Source organism: Mustela nigripes, chromosome 9, assembly GCF_022355385.1.
Source record: "Mustela nigripes isolate SB6536 chromosome 9, MUSNIG.SB6536, whole genome shotgun sequence".
Classification (NCBI taxonomy): domain Eukaryota; kingdom Metazoa; phylum Chordata; class Mammalia; order Carnivora; family Mustelidae; genus Mustela; species Mustela nigripes.
Window position 1 is genome coordinate 89,319,096 of NC_081565.1, and position 27,355 is coordinate 89,346,450.

The 27,355-nt window shown below is 52.1% G+C and overlaps 2 protein-coding genes and 1 long non-coding RNA gene across 3 annotated transcripts; 2 read left to right on the forward strand and 1 right to left on the reverse strand.

The window, feature by feature from the left end:
• The first annotated feature begins 10,984 nt into the window (after positions 1-10,984).
• LOC132025198 (uncharacterized) lies at positions 10,985-12,393 on the forward strand. The gene is made up of 2 exons (XR_009406462.1): positions 10,985-11,346; positions 11,667-12,393. It is a non-coding gene; the product is annotated as an uncharacterized LOC132025198 (long non-coding RNA).
• A 6,703-nt stretch (positions 12,394-19,096) lies between these two features.
• LOC132025199 (basic proline-rich protein-like) lies at positions 19,097-22,072 on the reverse strand. The gene is made up of 2 exons (XM_059412338.1): positions 20,518-22,072; positions 19,097-19,587 (listed from the first exon to the last, which is right to left on the reverse strand). Exon 1 carries the CDS (start codon positions 22,054-22,056, stop codon positions 21,289-21,291), a length of 768 nt encoding a protein of 255 aa, XP_059268321.1. The 5' UTR covers positions 22,057-22,072; the 3' UTR covers positions 19,097-19,587; positions 20,518-21,288.
• A 322-nt stretch (positions 22,073-22,394) lies between these two features.
• Positions 22,395-26,872, forward strand: CKS2 (CDC28 protein kinase regulatory subunit 2). Its single transcript, XM_059412098.1, has 3 exons — positions 22,395-22,578; positions 25,025-25,152; positions 26,539-26,872. Exons 1-3 carry the CDS (start codon positions 22,520-22,522, stop codon positions 26,589-26,591), a joined length of 240 nt encoding a protein of 79 aa, XP_059268081.1. The 5' UTR covers positions 22,395-22,519; the 3' UTR covers positions 26,592-26,872.
• The last annotated feature ends 483 nt before the right edge of the window (positions 26,873-27,355 follow it).

A 27,355-nucleotide genomic window follows, 5' to 3' on the forward strand; every position in this document is an offset into this window, starting at 1 on the left:
AGGCAGGCAGAGAGATGGGGTTGAGGACAGAAAGGCAGAGAGGGACAGACTCAGAAACAGAAAGGGAGACCGAGGGACAGAAACACGGATGACAGATGGACGGATGGATGGACGCACAGACATGAGTTCACAGCCTACTTTTTTCAATCACTGCAGTGATTCCAAAATTCCCGATGCGTATGAGACACGGGTTTGGTACCGCACAGACAGCACTCCGTAGAGGAAAAGCACAGGGGCCTGGTGTCCGGAGGTGCCAGGTCTGGCGGGAGCTGCCCTCTGCTAGACCAGCACATACGTCACACTTCCACAGCACTACGCATCGGTGCTCCCCAGACGGGGCGGGGAGACATTGTTCAAGCTGCACGCAGTAACCGTGCGTGTTTCCAGTGACTCCTCCCTGTATGTACATGTCAGAAGACCTGGTGCAAAGCAGACTTCTTTACTGTAAGACTGTGGGGACACCTGCCGATGTATCACATTGTATCCACACAAGTGGGACGCGCTGGGGCAGCCGAGGCCTGGAGTTGCCCAGTTAGACCACCTCTGCCCCATCTCGCTCTCGGGCTTGGCCGGTGAACAGGGGGATGACAGGTGTAGTAATGGGTATCACTCCACATCCAGACCGGGACCCAAATGATGGGCACAGACAGAACAGCCCCTCCCCATGTCATCTGGAGGGACCGGGAAGGCACCCTGAAGAGGTGATGTGGGAGTTGAGATCTGAAGCGCCTGACCGGGGAGGAGTGTTCCTGGAAGAGGAAGCTGCATGTACAAAGGCCCTGAGGCCAGAGGGGCCGTGAGCATGGGAAGAACGGAAAGAGGCCAGTTGGCTGGAGAGGAGGGGAGAGTAGGCCAGCAGGGCAAGCCATGGCAAGGCTTTCTTGGACACAGAAGTTCCTGGGCCTTGTTCCTTGGTGAAGCCTCTGGAGACAGATCAGAGAGACAGAGAGGACTGGAGGACCTGGCAGGAGGTGAGTGCCTCAGGCTGTGGAACAGGATGTGACCCAGAAATGGAGGAAGGAGTGGGCTCAGTGGGAGGCAGGAGGCGGGATTGGGGGTGGATCTCAGCCTGAGCCGTGCCTGATTTCCAGCTCACCTCGGGGGAGCAGCAGTGCCACGGAGGGCCGGCGCTGGCCGCCCTGCCCTTTTCTGGGATGCTTGAAGCTCACCTCCAGCGCAGCATCGAAACAGAGGTTCTGCGGGGTCACAGAGTAAGGTGGGACGCGCAGGGGGTTCTTCTAAATGGTCGTTCCTGACCCCAAACACAGCTACGTGAAACAGGAGCTCGCCGCTTCTCGCAGGCTCTTGGCGCCTCACCCCAAATCTCCATCCCGGGGTCTCGGGAAGAAGACCGTGCCACCTGCGTGTCCTGAGTGTCCGTGGTGAAGGGAATGTATGTGTCTGTGGGAACATCTGGGGCCCACCAGCTGCTCCTTTCACACCTCAGACCTACATCTGTGGAGAAGACCCATCGCTGGGATTGGGTTCCTCGCAAGCAACAGACTCCAGACGCCTCCCCCCCACCTCCCAGGGAGAGGCTGGTTTCGCTCACGCTTGAATCCACCCATGCTCCAGAAAGCAAGAAGGAGACATGACTGAAGACAGCACGGCGTGTACGCTGCTGCCTCCTAAGGAAGCCTCCAAGACGCTGAATGGAGCTGGGGCCGTGGGACACCCAGGGTTGCAAGGGATGCTGGGAAATGTGGTCTTCACTCTGAGCCACAAGCCCCCCTCACAGTCCCCTCCCGCAAGAACGGACCGCCGGTCGTGACAAACCCTGACTTCGTATGGCACCTTGTCAGGTCCCAGGGTTTCAGATTCTCCACATCGCTTAGATTCCAGTGATGGTTTCGATGCTCTCCATGGGTTCATTTCAACATTTCCAAAACACTCCAATGGTTGATGACCACCCACGGTGGATTCTAATTCTGTGTTTCATCTACCTCTGTCCAATGTTCTACAAGTTTAAAAATATTATCGATAAAATTTTTTAAAAATATTGTAAACTAAACGTTGGTACTGAATTTGCTCATCTTCACGATACATATCTCAATCAAGAATGTTTAACACAACAGTTAATGGACCGCCGTACGGTTGGCCGTCATTCACGGTCATTCTAAATGGCAGGCATTTTTGAAATGTGTTTATTTTAGCCTGAATGCTGCTCCAAATTTCTACACCAGGAAGACACTTCCCTCTCAGTAGCCCCATCTGCTAATTGAAATTTTGTTTTAAGAAACCATGGTAACACAAGCTTTGCCATAGCACAGAGTGCAGGAATGAATTCCAGGTTCTTTGGGTAAAATCGAGCTTTCTGTGGAACACGAATGACATAACGTTATTGGGAGAGAGATGTCGTGCAACGCCTCCACTCAGATGCTTTGTGCTAAGCAGACCACCGTCAAGCAACAAGTCACAGGCTAGTGGACCTTGGCTAAATGCTGGTTTTCAACTTACGTCGAGTGAGTTGAGTTGATCACACACTCTCGTTTGTAGACTGTAATCAGCATCAGTCTGCGTGTGCGAGGAGCCCTTCTTGTCTGCAGTCCCTGCCGGGCCCCTCGCCCCCTGTCCCCCACCTGTCAGGGTCCCGTGAGGTCCTCAATGGCGCTGTGGTGCAGTGTGTGTGTTGGAGGGTTGCATAAATGGTTCTGTGCCTTCTCCCTCGGGCCTCCCCGCTCCGGCAGCACGTTTTAGTGCTCCCCGCGTATTTCTGAGCACGCCCTGACTCCTTTGTCATGATCTACCCTCCGCCCGATCAGCATGCCGCCTGCCGGACTCCCCACCACATCCGCCACCAGGAGACTGGGCCGTGTGTCCTCTTGTCAGCGCGCACGGGGGTTCTCTAGGGATGGGGACGGAGGCCTCTCGGAGACAAAGCCCAGCGTGATCCCACTCGTGTGACGTGCCTAGAGAAGTCAAATTCCTAGAGACTGAAAGTAGAATTGCAGCGTCCAGGGGCCGGGGGAGGCCCTAAGAGTCGTCGTCACTTCGTGGTCTCTAATGTGAGAAAGTTCTGGAAATGGACGGTGGCGGCGGTGGTGGTAGCAGAACGCAAAGATTATTAATGCCACAGAACTAGACGCTTAAAATGGTAAAACGGTACATTTTATGACCTGTACCTGTTACTGCCCCCACAAGAACAGAAGGAAAGGCAGCAAGCCACAAAGGGAGGCTCCAGCCTGCTGCTGTCCCAGCGGCATCACGGCCCCGGGCTGCCCGAAACACCCCTTTCTCCAGTTGGTTTCTGTTGCTTGCAGCCAGCCGGATGCTAAGATTCCCCCTACTGTGGTCACAGAGGAGGTGGTCCCCATTCACGGTGGAAACGAGACGATTGCGGATGAAAAATAAGTGATATGCAGGCCAGAGCACAGAAGGACCGTGATTCCTGCAGGCTCTCCGCGCTGGACGCACGTCGGCCCCATGGTGGCTGCGAGAGCGCCCTTGCACCGGGGGAGAGGCGGCGGGAAGCCGAGGCTGTGCAGCAACACATTAAGAGCTCCCCAAATTCATCAAGGTGAGGAAAAACTGCTTTCCCTGGAAGCTAGTTCCTGCGATGGGGAAGTAAGCACGAGACCGAGCGGGGGGACCAGAGCACATCTGCAAGCTGGCCTACCTGGACCCTTCTCAGTCACCATGGTAACTCCTCATGTGGGTAAAAATGAAACAAAAAGGCATTAACTTTTAATGCCTGTGTAGCTAGTTTAATCAGTCTTTGCCTGAGCGCCAGCCCTTCCTACCAAAAAAAAAAAAAGGAAGGAAGGACTGAATCATAGAATTTTCATGAGGACATTATGAATTACCGCAAAAATTAGAAGCTGTGGGTAATTAAAACTTGTATGTTCCAGCCTCAAAACTAGCCAGTCATGCGGACTGTGAAGTTGACAAAAATGAGATGTTTTTAAGGAGCTGACTCATCCGGAGCGTTTTGGAGAATAAGGAGCCTGGACGGGAGAACACAGACAGGAAGTCATATGTTGCGTTAAAGTTACGGGGCCTCCTGGGGCGCCTGGGTGGATCACTGGGTTAAAGCCTCTGCCTTCGGCTCAGGTCATGATCTCAGGGTCCTGGGATCGAGTCCCGCATCGGGCTCTCTGCTCCGCAGGGAGCCTGCTTCCCTTCCTCTCTCTCTGCCTGCCTCTCTGCCTAATTGTGATTTCTGTCTGTCAAATAAATAAATAAAATCTTTTAAAAAAAAAATAAATAAAGTTACGGGGCCTCCTGGAGAGGGTCTAACTAATCCTACGGACCCTAAAGCAGCTGAAACCGAGCAGACATGTAAAACCCCCACGGCCCCCATGCCCCTGCCCCCTGGCCTCTGTCTCAGAATCCAGACGCTGGCAATTTCCTCGTTCCTGATCGGGGGTCTGGTTTCATCTCTCACCTTTTAATGTCACACATGTGTTGAGTACTGTCTTTTACAATTTCATTTATTTCGTCATGAAATTTTATGTTAGAAAAAAACAGTGGGGGTGGGGGGGTGCCTGGGCGGCTCAGTCATGAAGCATCTGCCTTCTGCTCAGGTGATGGTCCCAGGGTCCTGAGCCCCGCGTCGGGCTCCCTGCTCAGCGGGAAGCCTGCTTCTCTCCCTCCCACTCCCCCCTGCTCGTGTTCCCTCTCTCACTGTCTCCCTCTCTTTGTCGAATGAATAAATAAAACCAATAAATAAAACCAAAACGAAAACAAAACAATGGGTGGGAGAAGTCTGCATCGGGCCTGGGGCTCAGGCCACGCTGGAGTATGGAGAGCGCAGGTGACCACTCAGACGGGAAGGAAACAAGCCTTGTTGAAACACAGAAGCCCTGGAATTTCTAATCCCAGGGGTCCAGGGTGGGCCTGCGAATCTGCATTTCTAGCCAGTTCCAGGGGCTGCTGTCCCTCCTTGCTCTGGGCCACTTCTGGGGACCCCGCTGGCTTCCCAGCGTTTTTCTGCAAACGACGAAATTCACTCCGTCTTCCTCTGGCTCCAACTTGTTCCCTTCAGCTTCATCTTGCTCTTGTTTTGACTGTTGCCTGACCCAGTTAGCGGGCTCACCTCACTGGAAAGTCCAGGAATCGCAGGATTTTCCTTTCCCCCTGGGGTCCCGGAGACACGGTCTTTATACCACAATAAGAAATATACGTGACATACCACACTTAAACAGGCATTCCAGCCTCTGGCCCTGTGCCGCGGTTTCAGCAATGCATGGAACCAGTGACAGAAAGTCCACAGCAAACGTCATTATGACCAGCTAGAACAGCGTTGTATTTCCGTAGAAGTCTGCATTCAGCGCCGCGATCCGAGTTTCCAGTGTCCTTCCTTCCTAGGAAGGACGCATCCTCTCCCGGGCAGGAGATGTAAACCTGGATTCAAGAAAGGCCTTCTCCTGTTTTCTGCTTTCCTGCTGCCTGTTATCTATTTTTTTCTATTTATTTGCTAGTTTAAGAGATGCTCATGAGAGAAGCCCACACTTCAGGACAACCTTTCCCAGCTACGAGCCCTGCGCCGTGGAGGCTCTGTCCCGGGAGAGGCCAGTCTCCTCCCGGAGCCCAGCCTCCCCGTGGCCAGCACGGCCCGCTCCCTCTGCCCTCCTGACTTAGCCCTAGGAGAAACGGGGACGAGAACCGGTCACAAGCCGCCTCGTGGCTGTCGCCGGAATTACAGAGGAGACCGTGGTCACGGGACAGGGAAGGCTTTAGAAGGACTGGCTGTGGGGATCACTCAGGTCAAGGTCTCCCGCTTCGCCCCGGGAGCGCCCCTTCAACATATAACAGTGGGAAATGGCTTCTTAGAAGGGTAGGCTCGCCCTAGATGCGTACAGAAGGACAACCTGATTTCTTGATTTCTCTAAGAATGTGCGTTTTCTGTGGGTTAGTGTGGGCACGTGGGCAAGGCAGTGTGCCCGGGCGTTCCTTGTGCACCTTTGCGGTCCGGCGGGCCCCAGTGAGAAGTGCAGACCAGGCACCACCACCCCATCAGGCCACCCCGCTCCCTATCACCCCCACCCAATGGTCTCCCACGGTATCTGCAATAAAACCCAGCTCCTCTCTGAGCCCCACGCCCTTGGGGACCTAGGTCCCGCGGTTCCCAGGCTCTGCTCTCCCCTCTCCCCCACGGTCCCCTTTCTGCCCTCAGTGCTCAGAGCTATGGCCGCTGCCCAGTGGGGCCTCTCTTGGGGACCTGCTCTAAGCCGACGCCCACCCAGCCACCCACGCATCCATCAGGCACGTCACCAGCCCGGGGCTCCTGCCAACCACTTACCTCTGCCCGGAATCACCCCGACTGTCTCTACGTTTGCCGTCCGACAGCTCCGTGGGAACAAGGTCCACGTCCTCTTTCCTCTTGCTCACGTTTCCCCCAGGGCAGGCCCCTGGCACGACTCATCGGGAAGGCTACAGACATCCACAGATGAGAGAGCCGGGCCCCTGTGAGCCCCCGCGGGGGTGTAGGGTGACCTCGCCGTCTGCCTCCCTGGGGCTGTCCCTGTCTGAAGCATCGAATGTCGCCATCCTGGAACCCTGGTCCACTCGCTGATACAGTTATTTGGAGTGACTGGGAAAATAAGTGACGTCCTGATAATGTTTATGTACGTAACTTGCAGATTACCCTGCTTGAAGAGAACAGGCGCTTGAATTAGCGGAATTAGCCACCTCAGCTTCTCCGTTTGTTTCTGTCTTCCCACTGAAAATACATCCGCAACATATTGTTAAAAACAGGATCGCATTGCGTTTCACAGGTAGTGTTTTTAGTCTGAAATGTCACAGCCGAAATAAAGTGTTGCAAACACTGCCTGCGTGACTCACTGCCAGCGAGGCCCGAGACGTCCCACTTGAAGTCATTTCGGTTCCTAAAATAAGTGTATTCGTGTGCTCCGAGTTCATTACATCTTCCTGGAGAAGAACTCCAAATATTGAGGTTTTCTTGTTTTCTTTTCAAAAGGCATCTTCTCCGGCATTTCGATTCCTCCTTGACGTTGGAGGGGAGACCACTGTCTGGGGACGTCACAGCGGTGACGGTGCTGGGCCGGCTGCCGGCGTCACCGGAGCCGAAGCCCAGGAGGGACTGGGTAGCCTGTTTACATCGCTCAGCGTGACTCACTGAAGGCGCCGCGCCTTTCCGAAGATCCATCTCACATCTCCGTTTGGTGAATCTGGAGGCAGCCACGTGCACTCTGAAACCACCCACCGTGTGCCTAAGAGCCCGTGACTCCTCTCCCGTGGCTGGACACGTGTTAGAAGCCGGCCAAGGTGTCTGACCATTGTTTGACCGGTCCTGTGGGCGCCACGGCGGCGGGGCAGGTGGGAGGGCCCCGGAACGGACGTGCTGCGGGGGTGAGCCTCAGATCGTGGCGAATTTCCCCGGAAGATGTCGGTCCCCGGCAGACAGCCTTCCTTGAGGTCCCCGTGAGGAGGGCCCTCCCGACCTTCCTCTGGATGGAAAACTATCGTGGGTCCTAAGGATGCGGGATTAAACACACACAGAGTGCTACCCCGCACTCCTCTCCTAAAAAGCACAGCGTAGCCCATCTGCCTGGGACAGCTACAGCCTTACACCAGGCTCCCTGCTGTCTTTCTGTCCGTCCGGGTCAGCCCGTCACAAGGCTGTCCTCACGTGGCTCTGCACAAGGAGAGGCAGAGGGAGGGGCCACGTGGCTGCTCCAGCATCCCGGGACTCACGGGTGCTTCCTGTGGTTCTTGGGGGTCGGCAGGCCCAGTTCTCCACTGACCACTGCCACGTGATGTGGCCGTGCCCCAGGCACAACACCACACCCCACCCAATACCACGTGCGTCCCACACTCATACCCATACCACGCGCACACTGCACACACACACACACACACACACACACACACTTGAGGCAGGCTACGTGCCCTAAGTGATGTGGGAACAAAGGCAGAAGAGAAATCATTAAATGTCTTTACCACCTACAGCCCACGACAGTCCTTGAAACAGGCGGCGTGACCTTGCTCTAGGGACTCCACTGCCCCGATACTGACACCTTGCTGAAGGCAAAAGTCCATTTCAGCCTGACCTATAGGAACCTGTAAGTCTACTTTAACACAGAAAAATTCTTTTAGAAACTTCCTTCATCTGTAGCCACCCCCAAGATATGTGTTGGCAATCACCCCTAAGCATATGGCCCAACGGTATACATCTGAAGGGTCTCCTGACTAAGGTAGTAAATGACCTTCTCCCGACAACAGCCCCTCCAAGTCCTGGAAATCTCGCTTCCGAGTTCTTTAGAGACTTGGGCTCTCCCTAACCCGCTTCTGCCTTGAAAGTATATAATGGGCCTTTCTTCGCGACCCCAGTGCAGCCCTTTCTGGCCACGGGTCCCGTCCTGTGCATTAATGAAAGCACCTTTTTGCATCAAAGACATCTCAAGAATTCTTTCTCGACCATCAGCTTCCAACCCGGACATCTTTCCTCTATCACTTAGCCAAGTATCAACATCGAGGCAGCCGGGGTCCCAGAGGAAGGTCAGTCTGTCTGTCGCAAGGACTTGTCACTGGGCTGTGAATTGTGCAAAAACGGTGGTTTTATTAAAGCACCGGGACAGGATCTGTTGGCAGAAAGAGCCACCCCGGGGTCACTTCAGATTTTCTGGAGAAAATCCCATGCAGGGACCCATGGAGGCTGGGGTCTCCAGGAAATTGATTCTACAGATTTCTGGAGATTGCTTTTTTCTCGTAAATCCTTAAGACAGTTGCAAACTTATGGACCTGTGATCTTTATCAGTTGGCATTTTGTTTTTCCCCTTTCCTTTGTTTTAGGGCCACCTGGAGCGCCTGAGGAATGTCACACTTATCCCACCATGGGGGATGGGGCGGTTTCTAGGGTCAGCTTCTGCTTTGTCCTCAGCTTGACTTCTGCTCCCTCACAAGGGAGCAGAATGATTAAATCGAGTCCGTTCCTCAACCCTCCAGCATTTGCGTTCTTCTAGAACTTGACTCTTCACCATGGACATCTCTGATCATTAGGACTGTGGGTGGAATGTTTCCCCTTTGGAGAAAGGTTTGTGTGGTGTGCAGCGGAGGCAGCCCGCGCCCCTGCCGACAGAGAGCCTGGCATCCGCCCCCCTCCCGGAGGCACTGCCTGTGGACGGAAACCTGCCTGGTGGCTAGTGGGGGGCTGACCCCCATGGTGTAGTGAGCTTGGGGCCCAGAAGAGTAAGATGGCTTGTAAATCTCCCAGATCCCCTGTGTTCACTGGACATCCATAATAGTGGGGAAAAAAATCCCCACATTTTCATTATAATGTTACTTAAATGGAGACAAAACCAGAGTAAGGTTTATATCTCTTAAACAATTAAAAACAGAAGCATTGATTAGATTCAAAATACAGGAACTTCAGCTTATACACAAACTAAGCTGACCTACATTTCATGTGGCGGGTGATGTTGTTCTGCTGAAACCGATCTGACTGTCAACACAGAGCTGGTGAAGGGGCCCACGGATGGGCTTTCGGAGGCTGGCGTGACTTACTGGCACCACGGGTCTCTTTGATGCTTCAAATTGTGACACTATTGATGAAGTCCCAGAACCTAAGTCAGGTTCGGTGGGGTGAGGAGGTTCGGAGCCGACGACTAAAGAAAGAATTCTTAAGACGTCATTGGTGCAAAATGGTGGTTTATTAAAGCACGGGGACAGGACCCGTGGGCAGGAAGAGCTGCTGCTCTGGGTTGTGAAGGTGGGCATGTTATATACCCCACGGTTGGGGGGAGGTGGTGAAGGAATGGGAGGTTTCAACAGAGTTCTCACATGCTAGGGAGGGTCTACAAGGTGCGGGGGGGGGGGGGGAGAGTCTTTGCCCTTATGGCCTGATCAATGTCCGCTTTAGGTCAGGCATTAACATCAAGATAATTGGGAGATTCTTGGTGGGGCATTATGATCCGGCTATCATTTACATTCCCTTCTACCCCAGTCTCCTCCAATTTATGGTGGGAGGGGGACATTAGGGCTTCAGGAACCAAGAGTTATTTGCCTCTGGAAATTTGTGCTATTGATAAGGTAACCTCCCTGTTTAGGTCTCTAGGACATCTTGTAGGACAAGGGATATTCCTGTTCTGCAGGATTGCGATCCCTGTGATGAGGGAGCAGGAGGCTGGCTGAGGACAAAGCAAGAGCTGGCGCCTTGCACCCCGTCTTCACCCACTCCCCTCCATAGGTGTAGCATTCCTCAGGCACCCCTGACTGCCATAAAATGATAAATAGTTAACTTGATAAGATCACAATCCTACAAGACAGGAGTCTCCCTTGGTTTGCAAATATCCTTGAGATTTACAAACAAAGAAGTTACCTTATCAATAGCCCAAATTCCAAAGACACAGAACTCAGTTTCTCAAGCCTAATGTCACCCTCCCCTCCATAAAAACCGAAGGAGGCGGAGGTAGAAGGAAAAGCAGATAAAGTTAAATTTCTTCTAAACCTAAATCTCATTAACAAGGATGTTTGATGGCAGGAATGTAACATTCCACCAGGAGACTCTCAATTGTCTTTACTTAATAGTAACTAAGCCTTCAATATCCTGATAGTATTCTTTGCCCCAATAACCCTTTGTCCTCACCTACCCAACTCCTGCGTATATAACCAACCACCCCTCACAACCCGGGGCGGCCGCAGCTCTTCCTGCCCACGGGTCCTGTCCCCGTGCTCTAATAAACCACCATTTTGCACCAAAGATGTCTCAAGAATTCTTTCTTGGTCATCGGCTCCGGACCTCAGCCCACCAAACCTCACCTAGGTTCTAGAACTTCATCACCTGCAAGTTAACTATTTATCGTTTTATGGCAGTCAGGGGTGCCTGAGGGATGCTACACCTATGGAGGGGAGCGGGTGAAGAGGGGGTGCAAGGCGCCAGCCTTTGCTTTGTCCTCAGCCCGCCTCCTGCTCCCTCATCACTATGATTTACAATTAAAAAAAAATACGTATTTGGTCTTTTAACCTAGTCCTGGCACCGAGCTCCTAAAATTCTAGGAATTTCCAAAGTGAGGAGAGTGCCAAAGGCGTCTTTTGTTTTGTTAATGGAACTCTTGGAATGCCCAAAGGTCGCCCAAGTGCAGGGGTGGGGGTCATTGCCAGGAGGACCAACAGGTGTCCACAGGGTGGGGACTTTGAGCCCCACCCCCGGACTTCTAGGGCGGGGAGAGGAATTGGAGGTCAGTGACTTAATCAGTGGAACCCGAGTAACGAAGCCTCCATAAAACCCTCGAGAACCAGGTTTGGAGAGCTTCCGGCTTGGGGAACTGGTCCGGGGAGATTCCGGGAGAGGGAGGGAAGCCCTGCTCCCTTCTGCCCGCTGGCCCCGTGCGTCTCTTCAGCGGGCTGCTCCCGAGTTGTGTCCTTCTTGGATAAACTGGTGACCTAGTAAGTACCACGTTCCCCTGAGTTCGGTGAGCCGCGCCAGCAAGGGAAGGGACCCAAGGAGTGGTGTTGGGAGCCTGGGATCCGTTGCCCCCGGCCGGGAGCGCAGGGCACGAGGGGACTGTGATTGCCCTCCGGAGCTGGAGGAGGCTGTTGTGACCCGCGTGTGAAATGTGGGGCGCGCGGTGGCCTCGTGGGATCCGACGCTGCGCCATCTCCTGGTGGGTGGCACTGGAACCCAGCCGACTCGTCCGATGCCCCGCGGACCTCCTCCCGGCAACTTCATGCTGGAAAGATGGGAAACAAAGACACCCCTCTTGCAGCTTTTCCTGACAGCCACCAGCCCTCGGCACCTGTTGTGTTCGCTGGACACTTTCTAACTCGGTGGGGTTCTGAGTGGCCAACACCGTTCACGAGCTGCCGCGCAGTCCTACGACGGTGCCGAGGCATTCTGTGGCCCCGCCTCAAATGTGAGCAGTCCCGGGGGGATCCCGAGGACCCCTCAGAACGGTGGAGCCTGATTTGAGGAACACTTCTCTTCCATGGCTTCTTCTGCTCACACACGTAAGGGACTTTTATTAGAAGGATTCCATAGTCCTGTGGAATTACTTTATTATGTAACTAATAAAAATCCTTAGCAGAATTCTGTTTCTCACCTACAAAAAATTAACAGAGCGTTAACAGAGAATGTTACAGTAAGAATAGTCGTAACTTGGTCATGTAGCCAGACCTTCAGTTTACAGAGGCGGGGAATGTGTCTGGACCACACGGGAAGAGAACTGAATTCATCGCGGGTAGAAAACGGAATTCATCACGCTTCTCAGGGGGTGGGGTAGTGTTCTCATCGCCCGTGTAATTCCTGGATTGTATTCTCCCATCGCCCTCTGTGTTCGCACGTCACTCTTCCGTGTAGGTACCCGCGATCGTGGGTTACAAATAGGACCTGAGGATATAAATACAAATCACATTTGTAAAATACATAATGTTTTCTGTACGGATAAAAAAAATGCTGGTTTGCATTTACATAAACGATGTTGAGGTTTGATTCTATCCTGTTCCATTTTTTTAAAAACTATTTTTGCTTAATGTTGTCTAGATCTAATTGGGTAGGCCCGGAGGAGGACAGGTAGTAGATACATAGCTATAGACACCTGAACCTTACGAATCTGGGCAAGCTGTGTTCTGGGGTGTAGAATGCATGGTGGGGTGCTGTGTCAGAGGGAACTCACATCCGTAATTTCACTAAATACTGCCAGCCTGTTTCCAGGAGGGATGTATGAGCTTAATACTCCACTGGTAGACCGTGTTCCCGTGCCCTCATGCCCTTATGACCACCACTTCCCTAGCATTGGACTAGTTGGCTTTTGCCAATATGATGGATATAAGGAAGCAGCTATGGTTGTTTTAATTTGTATTTCTCCGATGACAAATGAGTTTTGTCGTATCTTCGTACACCATTAGTCTTCCAGATGTTTCCCTTTTGTGAAATGCCTATTTATACTTTGGCCAACTTTCTGTTGGATTTGTTTTTTGTTTCTTTTTTCTTGTGCTTCTGTAGATGTTCTTAGTAAAATCTTGTGTCAAGCCCCCGATAGAGTTAATTGTAAACATATCTTGGCTCCCATCGGATACTGTAGTCCGATCTAGGTGTCTCCGTCGAGCAGAAGTCATCACTCTTCGCGCAGTCAAATCCATCCATGGCTTGCCTATGGTTACATCATGTGGCATAAATATTCTGCCTCTTGTGGGCCCAAGGTCATAAAGACCTCTTCCCACATTTTTATCTTTAGTCTCATAGTTTGATTTCCCCCACATTTTCTCCTGTACATTGGGGCTGTTCTCTCAGCTGTGCACTTCCCCATGGATCTACGGCGCCACGATTATCAAAATATCTACTCCCGTTATACAGGAGTATATGTTTTATTTGGCCCAGGTCCCCTTATTATTTCCCAAACTTATTTAGCTATTTGTGCATCTTCATTCCTCCATATGAGTTTTAGAAAAAGTTTTTCAACTTCCTTAAAAAACCCTGTTTTTATCAGGATTGTGTTGAGTGTGCGCATTTACTTGGGGAGCCCTGACGTTGCCCCGTGTTACATGGGCAGCCCCTCGGTCGTGGGACTGTCCATTGTTGTAGCTCTTGCATTTGTATACACCTTCAGTTGCCCCAATAAAGGCCCCGCGCGCGTTCGTTGTCAGGCTAAGGCTTAGCTACTTGGGTCAGGTACCCCCATCACGGTACCCCTCGGAAATGATCCGCAGGTGGTGATGGTAGGTGTGTCTTTGTGCTCTTCCCACTCATAAAGGGGACATCTCTAAAGTTTCTCCATTAAATATGTGTTTCCTGTTTTGGTATGTAGCTTCCATCGGGTAAGAAAGTTGTCCTCTGTGCTGATAAGGACGATTCTAAGTCAGAGCTCGACTTTATCGGATTTTTTCCTGCATCGATTGAGGTCCATTTTGTCCATTGTGTGAGAATTCCGTTGTCGGGTCGGCTCCCTGCCATTGCACTCGTTGCTGTTTTGTTTTGGGGACAAATTCTCCTTGATGCCGGAAAAGAGGTTCCCTCAGCTAAATCCACGTCCGCGTCGAAAATGGAACGACTTTTGCTTTCCCTGTTCTCTTATCACCCTTCCCTGATTCTGGCATAAAGATTGCAAAATGAGACTGCTTTCCTTCTCTTCTGGACCAACGTGCTTAAAGATCCATCTTGCTGGGCTGTCAGGTTAGTGTGTAGTTCGGGACTGAGTCGCGCTCATACTGAGCCCAACGTCCTCCCGGTGCGGCCGAGGCTGGAGAACAGCAGGCGCGTGCCGGAGCTCAGGGCGGCTGTGATGCTGTATGCAGCCTCCTCTTGCCTGGTCAGACGTCCTGATGTGTGACATGTTAATCTAAGACAAGACGGGGAGCCTGTCGGTTGACTGTCTTTGCAAAGTAAACTCCCCCCGCCCCCAAATTAGTGACTGGGGACAGTGACTTATTTTTTCTCACGATTCTGAGGGCTCCTTGGCAGTTCCCTTCCTCGTTTTTGTTGGTCTCACTCAGATGCTGCATTCGGCACCTCAGGTACATGTTTGGTGGCTGGTGCCCATGGCTGGCTGGTTGGCTGGACAGATGGGTGGACGGCTGGATGGAAGGAGAGATTGATGTCTGGATTGGCTGGCTGGCTGGATGGATGGATGGCTGGATGTCTGGATACCTGGATGGATGGATGGATGCCTGGATAGCTGGCTGGCTGGGCCCACCTAGTTCTCTCCCTGGCCTGTGGACCCAAAGATCCAGGGCAGCATTCTAAGAGGGAAAAAGCACAAACTGCAATGCCTCTTAAGAACTAGCCTGAGAAGTCTCATAATGTCCCTTCACCACATTTTGCTTGTGGAAGCAAGTTGTCACCAGGCCAGACCGAGGGTGGGGAAGAGGACTCCACCTGTTGACGTGAGTGTCGAGCCACACTGTGAATCAAGGGCATGTGTCCTGTGATGGGAGGTATTTCTGTTTGTAAGGTAAGCTTTATGGGGTGGTGTGCAAGCATCTAATTTTGCTACTGCCGATGGTAGCAAGAGCAAAGCGATCGTAGCAGACTGCTCTGGTGATGGGTTCTTAATCTCCTTCAACAGCCTAAATTTACCAACGGCTGCGAGGATTCAGTACCCTGGTGTGTGCTTACTTCCCTCTGGTCCTCCTACTCCAGTCGTGCTGGCCGCGGAACGGGTTAAGCCTGGTACCTCCTCCATCGATGTACTAAGTTACTTGCTTTGCTTTACAAACTACACTGTGAATTTCCTCCTGCATCGATTTCTCGTTCCTCCCGTCAACACTTCGTGCAGCAACGCGTGCGCTCCCTGAACCCGACGGCCCTTCTGGGACAGCCGCTGTCCACCTCCTGTTGCTCCGGAAGTGCCGTCTGATTTCTCCCTGGAAGCTCCCAGAACTTTGCTCTGTCCTGGTGTTCGTGAATCATTCTGGAATCTCTCTGTGGTTGTATTTCCCGACATACACGTCAGACGGGGCCGGTGCGGAGGGCTCACAGGCACATTTTCTGCTCATCTTTCTTCCTCTCCTCTGTGTGTTTTTTCTCTCCCCTTGGGACCTCTCGTCAGTGACAGTCGTCACTTGCCTTCCTAGCCTGCGTGTCTCCTCACTCACGTCTTCTTATCTCTCTGTCCCCTGCTGGCGTTGCCCGAACTACGGCTCAGGCCTAGCTCTGAGCTCGCCGGTCAGTCCGTCCTTAGCGCTCACGATGCTTCCAGTTTATCACAGTTTCTACGTGGCGCGTCCTGGCGACTGCAGCTCCTGATACCTTTTCGTCTCTTACGACATTTACGACTTAGGTTCATAGTTCAAACAAAATCAAACGTAGGTGCAATTAAAACCTTTGATGAGGTGCAGTGTTTGACGAAGTACCGTACTATTTATGACGAACGTTTAGCGAGCTGGGAGGGAGAAGGCACATCCTTGCACGGAGAAGGGCCCCTGGGACAGCCACAGAGCCACGGCGAGCGCTACGCTGGCCCGGCCGCCACCTCCCGGGGGCAGCTAGCCCGCTTCCTGCCGTCTTATCTCAGCTTCTACAAGCCCCTGCCACAGTCTTCATTAGGACCGTTTCTTCACGAATCATGATCTCTGAGCAGATGACAGAAAAACTCTCGAAGGGCATAAAAGACAAGGAAAGCCGTTTTAGGTTTTCCAAGTCAGCATGACTGTACATAAACTTTGTTTAAACCCAAAGCCCGATTTATGGCCCATCAAGCGTGCATCGTCCATCTGCTTTAGGAACGAGGAGCCTGAAGGAAAACATCTTGTCCTTAAGAAACCAATCCATGGGGCACCTGTGTGGCTCAGTGGGTTAGAGCCTCTGCTTTCGGCTCAGGTCATGATCCCAGGGTCCTGGGATGGAGCCCCTCGTCGGGCTCTCTGCTCAGCGGGGAGCCTGCTTCCTCCTCTCTCTCTCTGCCTGCCTCTCTGCCTGCTTGTGATCTCTGCCTGTCAAATGAATAAATAAAATCTTTAAAAAAAAAAAAAAAAAGAAACCAATCCATGCTCCTGCTTTCCATGACGTTAAAACACGTGATTCCTGCCTACGTGTTCATCTACGGTCTTTTGAACTTTTACAAGAATGGACTTCTGACATATTGATTTATGGCTCCTTATGTAAAAAGGCGATAACCCTGTAAAAACCGTTCGTGCTCCGGAGCACTTTGGTCCCTGTAAGGATCGCATTTCCCAGACAGCTGCCCTAACCGGGACTCAGAGAAAACAGTTTGCTTCTCGGAGCGCTTTCTGGCCAGTTCGCGATGACACAGTCCAGGGAAGTGTCTGTTCCAGGCCCTTTTCTCATCAAAGGCACTTATTCCTCAAATGTGGTGTTTTATTGCAATTGGACTGACATTATGATCAGTTTGGAGAGAATTTGTATCTTTTTTTTTTAATTTTTTAAAAATTTATTTTCAGCATAACAGTATTCATTATTTTTGCACCACACACAGTGCTCCATGCAATCTGTGCCCTCTCGAATACCCACCACCCGGTTTCCCCAACCTCCCCCCCCGCCCGCTGCTTCAAACCCCTCAGATTGTTTTTCAGAGTCCACAGTCTCTCACGGTTCACCTCCCGAGAATTTGTATCTTAACCATGTCACGGCTTCCTGAGCACGAACACAGTACGTCTCTCCATTCGTGCAAGTCTATGCCTCTTTAAGGTTGACGGCTTTGCTTTTCAGGACTTCATGTATTTTTTCTTGGGCTTATCCCCAGTATGTGACATGTGGTGCTGATGTAATCATATTTCTTTTTGCATACTTTTTCTAGTTATTTGTTCCCAGTACGTCATAATGCAACTGATTGGTACATTGATCTTATGTCCAGAGGTGAAGATTGCAAAGGAGCTTTATTTCTTCCTTTCCAGTTATTATGTCTTTAGTTTCTTCTTTATTGTGTTGGCTCTGACTTCCAGCAGATTGTTCAATATAATTGGAGATAATAGGAAATTTTAAAGAGAATACTTCTGGGGTGCCTGGGTGGCTCAGTGGGTTAAGCCGCTGCCTTCGGCTCAGGTCATGATCTCAGGGTCCTGGGATCCAGTCCCGCATCAGGCTCTCTGCTCGGCAGGGAGCCTGCTTCCTTCTCTCTCTCTCTGCCTGTCTCTCAGTGTACTTGTAATTTCTCTGTCAAATAAATAAATAAAATCTTAAAAAAAAATAAATAAAGAGAATACTTCTGATGTTTCTGCGTAAGAATTGTTAATTTTTTTTTAGCTGTCTTGATGAGGTTAACAAAGCTTCCTCCTACTCCTATCACGAAGTGTGCTATCATCAGTGAGTGGCGGGTTTACAGTGTTCCATATTCTAAAAGAATTTATCAATGCTTTTTTTCTGCTCTTCATCTTTTTTTCTCCTTTATGCTGTTCACGTGGTGTATTACTTTAACAGATTTTCTCATATTACACCATATTTGCATTTATAGGATGACATGCCGTATTTTTAAAAATCACAATGGATGGGGCACCTGGGTGGCTCAGTGGGTGAAGCCTCTGCCTTCGTCTCAGGTCATGATCCCGGGGTCCTGGGATCGAGCCCCGCATCAGGCTCCCTGCTCAGTGAGGAGTCTGCTTACCCCCCTCTATCTGCCTGCCTCTCTGCCTACTTGTGGTCTCTCTGTCAAATAAATAAAATCTTAATGAAGAAAAACCACAATGAGATGCAGCTGGCCAGCATTTTACTCGGGTGTTTGCGTGTTATCTGCATGCATGGGAGGGGCATTCCTTTTCTTTCTCCTATTGTCCATGTTCGGTTTTTGAATCAACATTATTCTTGTCTAATAAACTCTTCTGCTTTTGGTAGAAGTCTTCCACAAGGCCTTTAGGTCTAGTGCTTTCTTTAGAATACTTCTGATTACTGCTTCGATTTAATGGATATAGGAATCTTCAGTTTTCTACTGGCTTCTGGAGCCCCGTACAAGAAGACAGTAAAGGGGAAGCAGAAGTTAAAACAGAGACTGAGCAGAAACATAAAAAAATGCCAGATTTAAAACCGAACATCAATAATTATAGTCAGTGTAAAAGGCCTTAAATACCAATGAAAAGATAAAGATGGAAAATAGATAAAACTAGTTTACCTAACCCTGCGGTGTCTATAAGAAATTCACTTCAAATATAAAGATCGAGGTGGGTTAGAGGTAAATGTATGGAAAAAGCTGTGGGATACAAACTCTAATGAAAAGAGAGCCTCCGTGACTACGTGTCTATCAGACAGCGCTGGCTTTGGAGCAAAGAGAATTCCCAAGACAAGGACAGACATTCCATAACAAAATGTTCTGCTCCCAAGAAGACGGCCTTCTTACGTGTGCCAGGGTAACAGCAGTAGAACCACAAGAAGCTGTCTGAGGGCTGAGCCCGGCGGAGCTCCCACGTGGAGAAGAACCAACAGGGACCAGGAGAGGCCAGTACAGTTGGAAGGAGACCATCGCAAACAGCCTTGCAGGAGAAACACTGATGGCCTCGGTAAGATCCCCGGAAAGAGCATTCATGTTATTGGGGTCCCAGGAAGAGAATGAAAAAAGCAAGCTGTAGATTGTTTTATGAAGTAAGGAAGTACTTACGAATCCCTAGTTCTGACAGTGATGCGTCTGTATTAAACACGCAAAAAAAGTCCAAGTGGATAATGCACCATAGTGGTTAATTCTGATTTGGGATTGTTGAGAAAGGGAATGAGCAAGCATCTTATTTCTTTTAACAAAGATTTTTTATTTCTGCAATTTTCAGAGCTAAGTTGAATAAAATGTACTAGAAAGGGTGCTAGGAGTTTGGTGGGAATTAAACTTTTAAAAGAAGAATTATATACAGAAGTACATGAAACTGGCCAGCGTGGGCACGCTCACTGAGAATGGCATACACAATCTGATTCTTCCTCGGGCACAATTAGTAGCACAACGTCAAGAGGAGAGTAAGCCTCTGGAACTCTAACTCGAGCTCTGTTCTGTGTGCTCTTGGTTCCAAATGAGTTCATGACCTCGTGCTCATATTAGCAAAGCAGAAACTTCTATTTTAAGTTACAGCTTATTCATACTTCTTACACATGGGATGGACTGTCAGAAATCTCTTCCACTGACCCAGTGAACACATGCTTTTTGTACAATAGGCACATTCAGAACTGTAACTTGTCCGCAGTAGGAACTGTTGGTCAAGGAGGGCTTTGTAGCTGAACTGCTTTGATCTGCCCTGCCTTCTTCACAGGATTGACGTGGGAGCCTGGAAGGGACCATGAAGAAATGTTTATGCCAAACTTAAAGTGCCTCCTAGACAGGCAAGATTATCACTGGAGTGGGAGAATCAGTGCTGCCCCCAGGGGTAAGGCTCTCCTAGCCCACTGCCGGTCTCAGTGACTGAATATGGACCAAGAAGGGCTATTCTTACCAGTGGCCTCTTTTGTCATGGGCCACTGGCAGGGCAGAGCAGTTCCCCTCATTCTATCAAGGGCCACGTCTTCCTAAAAGGGAACCCCCGGGAAGGTGATGCCTTCGTCACCTCTGTCAGCTCTCATCTGACCTTGCTGAGAACATCTGCAGTCTCACGCGCATCAGAATGACGAACCGCCCAGAAAGGAGTCCGAATCCCTGCCCAGTCCGGCCTGATCCCCCCTTAGCTTCCTACTGCTGTTTTTACAAATTACAACAAACTTAGTGCCTGAAGACAACACAGGTTTATTATCTGACCGTCTCAGTGCTCAGAAGTCTGAAATACTAAGCTTTACCGGGGTAAAGTCACTGTGCAGTAGAGCTAGCTGTGTTTCTTCTAGGGTCTTGGGGGAGAACCCACCCATTCCCTTCCCTGGATCAAGGACCACCTGTGTTCACGGCACTCGGACCTCTGCTTCTGTTACAGCTGCTTCCCTGACCCTCCTTATGAGGGTCTCATAAGGACCCTCGTGATGACGCTGGACCCACCCTATCATCCAGGACCATCTCCCCACCTCAGATCCTTGGCTTTGCCACGTCTGTGGAGTCCATTTTGCCAAGTAAGGTAACATATCCCCAGGGCCCAGGGATCAGGACCTGGACAACTCTGGGGGCTCTTTCTCGGTCCATGACACCGACCCACCTGGCTTCCCTTCCCACAACTTTCCTTTCCAACCCACTGTAAATCCCCAGCATAGGCCAGGTCCCTTGTGCCTTCACATACGCAGGTTCCTCTGCCGTAGGGTCCTCGACAGGACACAGCCGTGGAGAAGACACCTAACTCTGAAGCCACACTGCCCGGCTCAAGTCCCAATCTACCACGTACTTGATAACTGGATTCGGACAGATTACAAGGAAAAACAGTAAATGACACAAGGCAGCATTACCCGAACGCAGACTGCAGGGCGTCCCACCGGCAGCAAGCCTGGCTTCTCGGAGAAATCCCTATTTTAAAGGGTAGTGTGTCAGGGGGAAGGGACTGTTTTGAAAGAATAAAAGAGGCAATGACCAAATGCGAGGTGTAGGCCCAGGTTTGGATGTGGATTTGCTAACCATCAAAAGGCTTCTGTGAGACCGGGAAGTCTGAATGCAAACCGGCTCAGGATCAGAGGGCCTGTAAGTGTAATAATAATAGCATGTGCTAAATATTTCTGAAGTTTTCCGGAGACCCAAGCCATCAATGCAGCGATGTACGCAAAGGTGCCCTTTCGCAGCAAAATGCCGCTGTATGGGGGATCTCTTTAAAGACGTGCTGGGGAACAAGGCAGGGGGCGTAGAGCAAACAAGATGGCCAAAACGTGAGCCGCTGAAGCCTGTGACTGGCACCTGGGAGGTGACATTACTCTACTTTTCCACTTGAAATTTTCCTCAATACGTCTGCGTAAAAATACGTCTCCGAGGAAGCGTTTCTTTCCCAGGCTCAGCCAGAAAGTCAGCGGCCCCCCCTTCCCACCGCCCCCGCGACGGTTATCCTATCCTTCGCCACCGCGGCTCGTCATGCCGCCCAGTGACTCCGGCCACCAAGCGGGTGCGGGCCGGGCAGGTGGCGGGGCAGGTAGGCTGCGGGGGCGGTCAGGGGCGGGGCCCGGCAGGTGCAGGACGGGGTGGGTGCGAGGGGCGGCCAGCAAGCGGCGGTGGCAGGTACATGGGGGTCAGGTGCGGGGCCGGGCAGGCGGCGGCTGCGGGTAGGTGCGGGCCGGTGCGGGGTCAGGTGCGGGCCCGGCAGGTGCGGGGTCAGGTGCGGGCCCGGCAGGTGCGGGGTCAGGTGCGGGCCCGGCAGGTGCGAGGTCAGGTGCGGGCCCGGCAGGTGCGGGTCCGGGCAGGCGGCGGCGGCGGCGGCTGGGAGCAGACGCTGCGGGGAGGGGCTCCCGGCCCGCGCCCGCCGATGCACCTGTCCCAGCGGCCAGCCCGGCTCCCGCACGTGGCGCTCGCGGCCGGAGCGCGGGGCTCGCGGCCGGAGCGCGGGGACACACCGCCCAGGCGCTGCGGGCCCGCACCGGAAGGCAGCCGGCTCCGGGCCGGTGTGCTTCTTCCTCCGGCCACCTCGGCTGCTGGACGTGGGCTCCGCCCGCGCCCCGGGGCCTTTCCACGCCGTCTCTCCCGCCGCGAGCGCCGTCGCCTCCCGGACCTCGGGCACGCGGCCCGCGGCGGGTGGAAGCCGAGCCCGCTCCCGCCGCCCACCCCCGACGTCTCGCGACCCGCACCCTCGACGCCCTTTCCCGGCCGCCGAGATTGCGCCTGCGCGGGGGCGGTCGCACAGCATGCAGCCCCGCCCGCGCCTCGCCAAACCTCGCGATATTTTATCTCCCCCCCTCCCCCACCCCCCGCAGGTCCACCCACCCCAACTGCCCGGCCGACCTGGAAAGTTCTAAACCCCTGCGCACGCTCTCTGGGGCGCGTAACGTCCGGGCTCCGCCCTCTTCTGACTACGCCCCTTTCCGTCCGTCTTGTCAATCATCCACTTCTTCCCTCGGGCAACCCCGCAACAGCTCTCTCATTGGCTAGTCTGGAGAGCGGGCGCCGAGGAAGGTCGGTGACGATAGGCTGGGAGCCGGTCCCGCCTACCGGCCGTTTGCGCGGGCGGCAATTGGCTGACGGCTCCGTCCAATCGGCGGTAGGCTGTCGGATTCAAACCGGGATCGTTGGGCCCGCGGTCGGTTGGTCGCAGTCGAGTCGTTGCCCGGGGACAGGCGGTCGTGCGGCCCGACGCTCCGCCCGCCCGCAGCATGGCCCACAAGCAGATCTACTACTCGGACAAGTACTTCGACGAGCACTACGAGTACCGGTCAGTGCGGCCGGCGGGGCGGGCTCCGCCGCGGAACGGGACCCGGGGTCGGCGTCGGGTCGGGCCGGGTCGGGTCGCCGCGCGTCGGCCGGGGGCCGGGTCGGGGTCGGAGGTCGAGCCGGGGGCGGCCGGCGGCGGGAGCGCCGGGGCCTGCGGCCTTCGGTTCCCGCCCTTTGTTCGCCGCGGCCGAGCGGGGCGGGGGCTGCGGGGCCGGGGCTGCGGGCCGGCGGCGGGGGCGGGGGCGCGGGGGGCGCGGGGGCGGCCGCGGGGGACCCGGCTTCTGTGCGGCTGCGCCGCGCGCCCGGGGCGGAGCGGGGCGGGGGCGGAGCGGGCGCTGGTGCCGACCGCGCTGGGCCGCCGCAGCCCGGACCCCGGACGCGGCGGGTGCCGAGGCGGCTCGGGGCGCGCGGGCTCCAGTCCCCGCTCGGGGCGGCTGGCCGCGGTGGCGCCCAGGCTCTGCCCCGGTGCGCGCCGGCACGTTGGGGCCCGGGTCAGTCGGTAGAGGACGCTGTGGACTGAGGTCGCAGAAGCCCTGGAGGAGCCTTTCCCAGGCCGCTCCTCCGGGAGCCGAGCGCCCTCCGGGGCGCGGTCCTGCGGTCCCCGAGCAGCTCGGGTGGGCTCGGCCTCGCCGGTGGCTGCGGAGGGCGGCGGCCGGCTTTGGTCTGCGTTGCTGGTTGGCCCGGAGGCGCGCGCTGCGGGTGCGGGTGAGGTCCGCCCCGGGCCGGGACGCGGAGCGAGCAGAGCTGGGGCCGGTGGCGCGCCCCTTTGGAGTCCGACTTCGTGAAGGTGGGCCCGTTGGCACGACTGCGGGCGAGGAAGGGGATGTGAGCCCGGGGGACACGGGGGCACGCGTATGTGGCTGTAGGTGATCGGTTCGGAGGCCAGGGAGGAATCGGTGTAGACGCTGGAGCAGCAGCGTCAGGGTGACCGCGAGTACGTGTTGAGCGGCTGTGGGCGGGTCAGCAGGCTTTGGTCAGAGGTTGCGATCGGTCCCTAAGTTTGGGGGAGGCACACGCTACCTGTGGGTGGGCGGCCTGTCGCAGTGTTGTGGGAGGTCAGCGGCAGCTCCTGCAGTTAGGAGGAACAGCGTGGTGCCCTTGGGTGGCCTCCGGGCCGACCTAGCAACGTGGCACAGCTCTGGGGCGAACACAGGCTGACCTCTTTTGTGTAAATACCACCAGCTGGGTACGTAACTCGCCAGACGTTGACGACCGTTTAGGGCTCGGTTTGGGTTATGGGTTCCGTTTCGGATTAGCAACATTCGCGCCTCGGATGAAGCTCATTGGCTACGATCCTGCCACTGTGCAAAGCTTGGGTCCCGTTCTCTTTGGTGCCAGAAAAGTGGGCCTGACCAGAAGGCGCAAGTCTCATCCCCACAGCCAGCGGACTGTCAGATAGAGGTTTTCTAGCAGTCCCGAAACTGGGTTCGTGCCTGTTGATGGCGGTACAGTTGACTGCTACTGGAAATGGTAAAATGGGTCTGTGAATTGTGATTAATAAAGAACTTTTTACTGCAGTTAAGAGGGCTGCAGACTGGTCTTTTAGAATTTTACAAAGCTACAATTGTATATATTCTTGAGGTTTTTGACATTGAAGAGTATTACACATCTTCCTAAAAATAGCTTAGTGAAGTTTTGGATAGAAGTCATTCCGATAGAAGTCAGTAACTTACTGAAAACTGAAAGTCTTTGTGCAAGGTTGCCAGGTACACGTACATACGTGACACTTGGGTTTGTTTTTTTGCTTTTTAATTTGAACAAAGCAACTTGTAGAGTATACAAGAACTCATCCACAGATCTAGAATGTTGAGAAATGGGAAACCCAAATTAACAAATTATTTTTCCTCTTCTACAGAGTCTCCGTGGGTCTGGGATGTCAGTTTTACAGTGAGGGTTCAGCCTCACTTTAGGCTTCGGTGGTCTTAGATGGCTTCTCTGGCTGCCTGATCACATCAGTCGGCTTCCTAACCCATCAGGAAAGACTTAGAAAAAGAGTTTGGCATGTTCTTTCCTTTTGAAGACCGTTTCCATAAGTTGTGTATGTTTTGCTTATATCCTATTTGCCAGGATTTAAGTCACCAGAGGTTAGCTGTGGGGAGGCTGGGATGTTTTGGGCAGCTGTGAGCCCGCCTTGCATTTGGGGGATTCTATTCCTGAAGAACATTGAGACAGCAAGCAGTCTCAGAGAAGAAGAGGCAAATTCTAAACAAAATACTTTCTGCTTTTGGACTGTACATTCTTCCTGTTTTGAACATTAGGCCATAAAAAATCAGAATTAGAGGTGGTAGACCGTCCTCGAGATGGATGCCAACAGTAATGTAACAAGGGTTGCTTTAAAGATCTTTATTTTGAACTCCAATGTCACGTGTCCTAAAAATGCATCTCTAAAGTGACCATATTTGTAGGAAAGGTGTATTTGTTAATACTTGGCTATATCTTTTTAACAGGCATGTCATGTTACCCAGAGAACTTTCCAAACAAGTCCCGAAAACCCATCTGATGTCGGAAGAGGAGTGGAGGAGACTTGGCGTCCAACAGAGTCTAGGCTGGGTTCACTACATGATTCACGAGCCAGGTAGGGGTTGCCGTTTAGGAAAGCATCCATGAAACCAAAGAAGTAGTGGTTGTGGTTGTTGAAAATTAAGTAATACTGACATTCAGTGGTATTTCCAAAGCAACCCTGGTAAGTCTGACTCTTCTTGAATGGCTGATTCCTTTCCTCTCTAGGAAGAATTTACATTTTGTAGTAAATAATACCACACGAGTGAAAGGAATGCATTATTCTACCTGCGGAAAGATTAGGAGTTAAAAAAAAGTCAATTCTTTCATTTTAAAATGTGCCATTGATAAAGTATTTTACTGTAAGTATAAGTAATTCTGGTGACCTATGTCTTTAAAAACTAAGGGCTTTAAGACACTTTGAAGTGTCCCTAAGTTCTTTGCTGCAGTAGAAGTTAACACAATTTGGAATGATTTGTTTTTGCCTTTAGTATTCTATTAAAGGATGATTGGGATTTGCTACACCAAGGTGAGATAAGGTAACCTAGTGAATGAACCCTGAACAATAGAACGAGTGTTCTGTTGTGTGGATTTTACCAGAGTTTTCTGGATATGAAATGTTAAGCTCAAATTCACAGGGTTCAATTCTGCTTTTGTGGTATCCTTAATTAAATCTAACTGAACAATTATAATGCTTTGAGCAAATTTGGGGGGCATGATATAGAAACCGAATTAGGTGGAACAGAGCTTGTTTTCTGCTCTTAAAGAAAAGCAGCAATAGCATCAGAAACTGACTTTGGGGGGGGGGATTGGGGGCATTTAATTGTACCGGAGTTCAAAACTCTAGAACCCAGGGCTCCCACCCAGTGAAAGAGATCCCAGGAATGGGCCCCTGGGATCTGCACTTTTTACAGTTTGGTGGTTTTTGAATTTGGTGTTAGGTGTCTTTCCTTTTCACTGGAATTGAGATCCTAAATGTAGAACCTGTTTTCCTCGAAGTGGCTTCTCCACTTGACATCTCTTTTTCCTCAGGGTAGGTAAAACACTGTGGGGAATGTTCTCCATCAGGTGGTTTTCTAATGTTTATAGTTGACAGTGACTTTTTTCTTCTATTGTTTTTTAGGATTTTATTATTTGTCAGAGAGATCACAAGTAGGCAGAGAGGCAGGCAGAGAGAGTGGGGGAAGCAGGCTCCCCGCTGAGCAAAGACCCCCCCCCCCCACCCCCAACCAATTCAGGGCTCGATTCCAGAACTCTGGGATCATGACCTGAGCTGAAGGCAGAGGCTTTAACTCACGGAGCCTCTCAGGGGCCCGGACAGTGACTTTTGAAGCAAAGTTTATTTCAGATATTTCGATAAGTGACAGTTGTTAATAGATTTATTTTGGTTTGAGAATTTCAAATTTGGGTTGAATGAATGAGTATTAACCATATTTTAAAATTCTATATTTTGTTTCCACAGAACCACATATTCTTCTCTTTCGACGACCTCTTCCAAAAGAGCAACAAAAATGAAGTCTACCTGGGGATTGTCAATTAAGTCTTTTTTCAAATTTAATGTATATGTGTATATAAGGGTAGTATTCAGTGAATACTTGAAAAATGTACAAATTGTTGATCCATACCTGTGCATGAGCTGTATTCTTCACAGCAACAGAGCTCAGTTAAATGCAACGGCAAGTAGGTTACTAGAAGGTGTTTAAGATAAAATTTGTAGTTGGTTTTTCTCTTTACTGTAAGTGCCTGTTTGACTTGACCTGTTACTTTTGTTAAATAAAGTTTGTATGTTGCATTTATCATTGAAGTTATTGGGGTTTATCTTCTAAGGTTGACTTGTGTCTGCCAAGGATAGAGGGTTTCCGTTCTAGGTTTTGGTCTGGAGGAAATAGACGTAAAGAGGTGGGATTAAATGGGTTTACGGTCACGCGGTTTGGGGAGGGAGGGACTTGATTCACTGGGAAGAAGCCGTTCACGGCTCTGGTGCTCGTTTCGTGTCTGGAGACCGGGGCCGATCCGAGGATGCCACGTCTGCTGGCCGAGAGGGGCCTGAGTCGCCGTAGTGCTCCCTCCACAGCGGCAGAGCATCTTAAACCGTAAACGCCGTTCCACACGGTTGGCGTCGAAGTTGCTTCCTAGCTGCTGCAGACAGGGAAGCCCCGAGGCTGCGGTCCTCCGTGCGGGCGGCCGGTGCAGGGACGGGGGGACCCGCTACAGGTGGGAGACTCGGGGACTGCCCAGTAAAGGAGCAGGGCCCGCGGGGGCCCGCGGCAGCCCCCGGC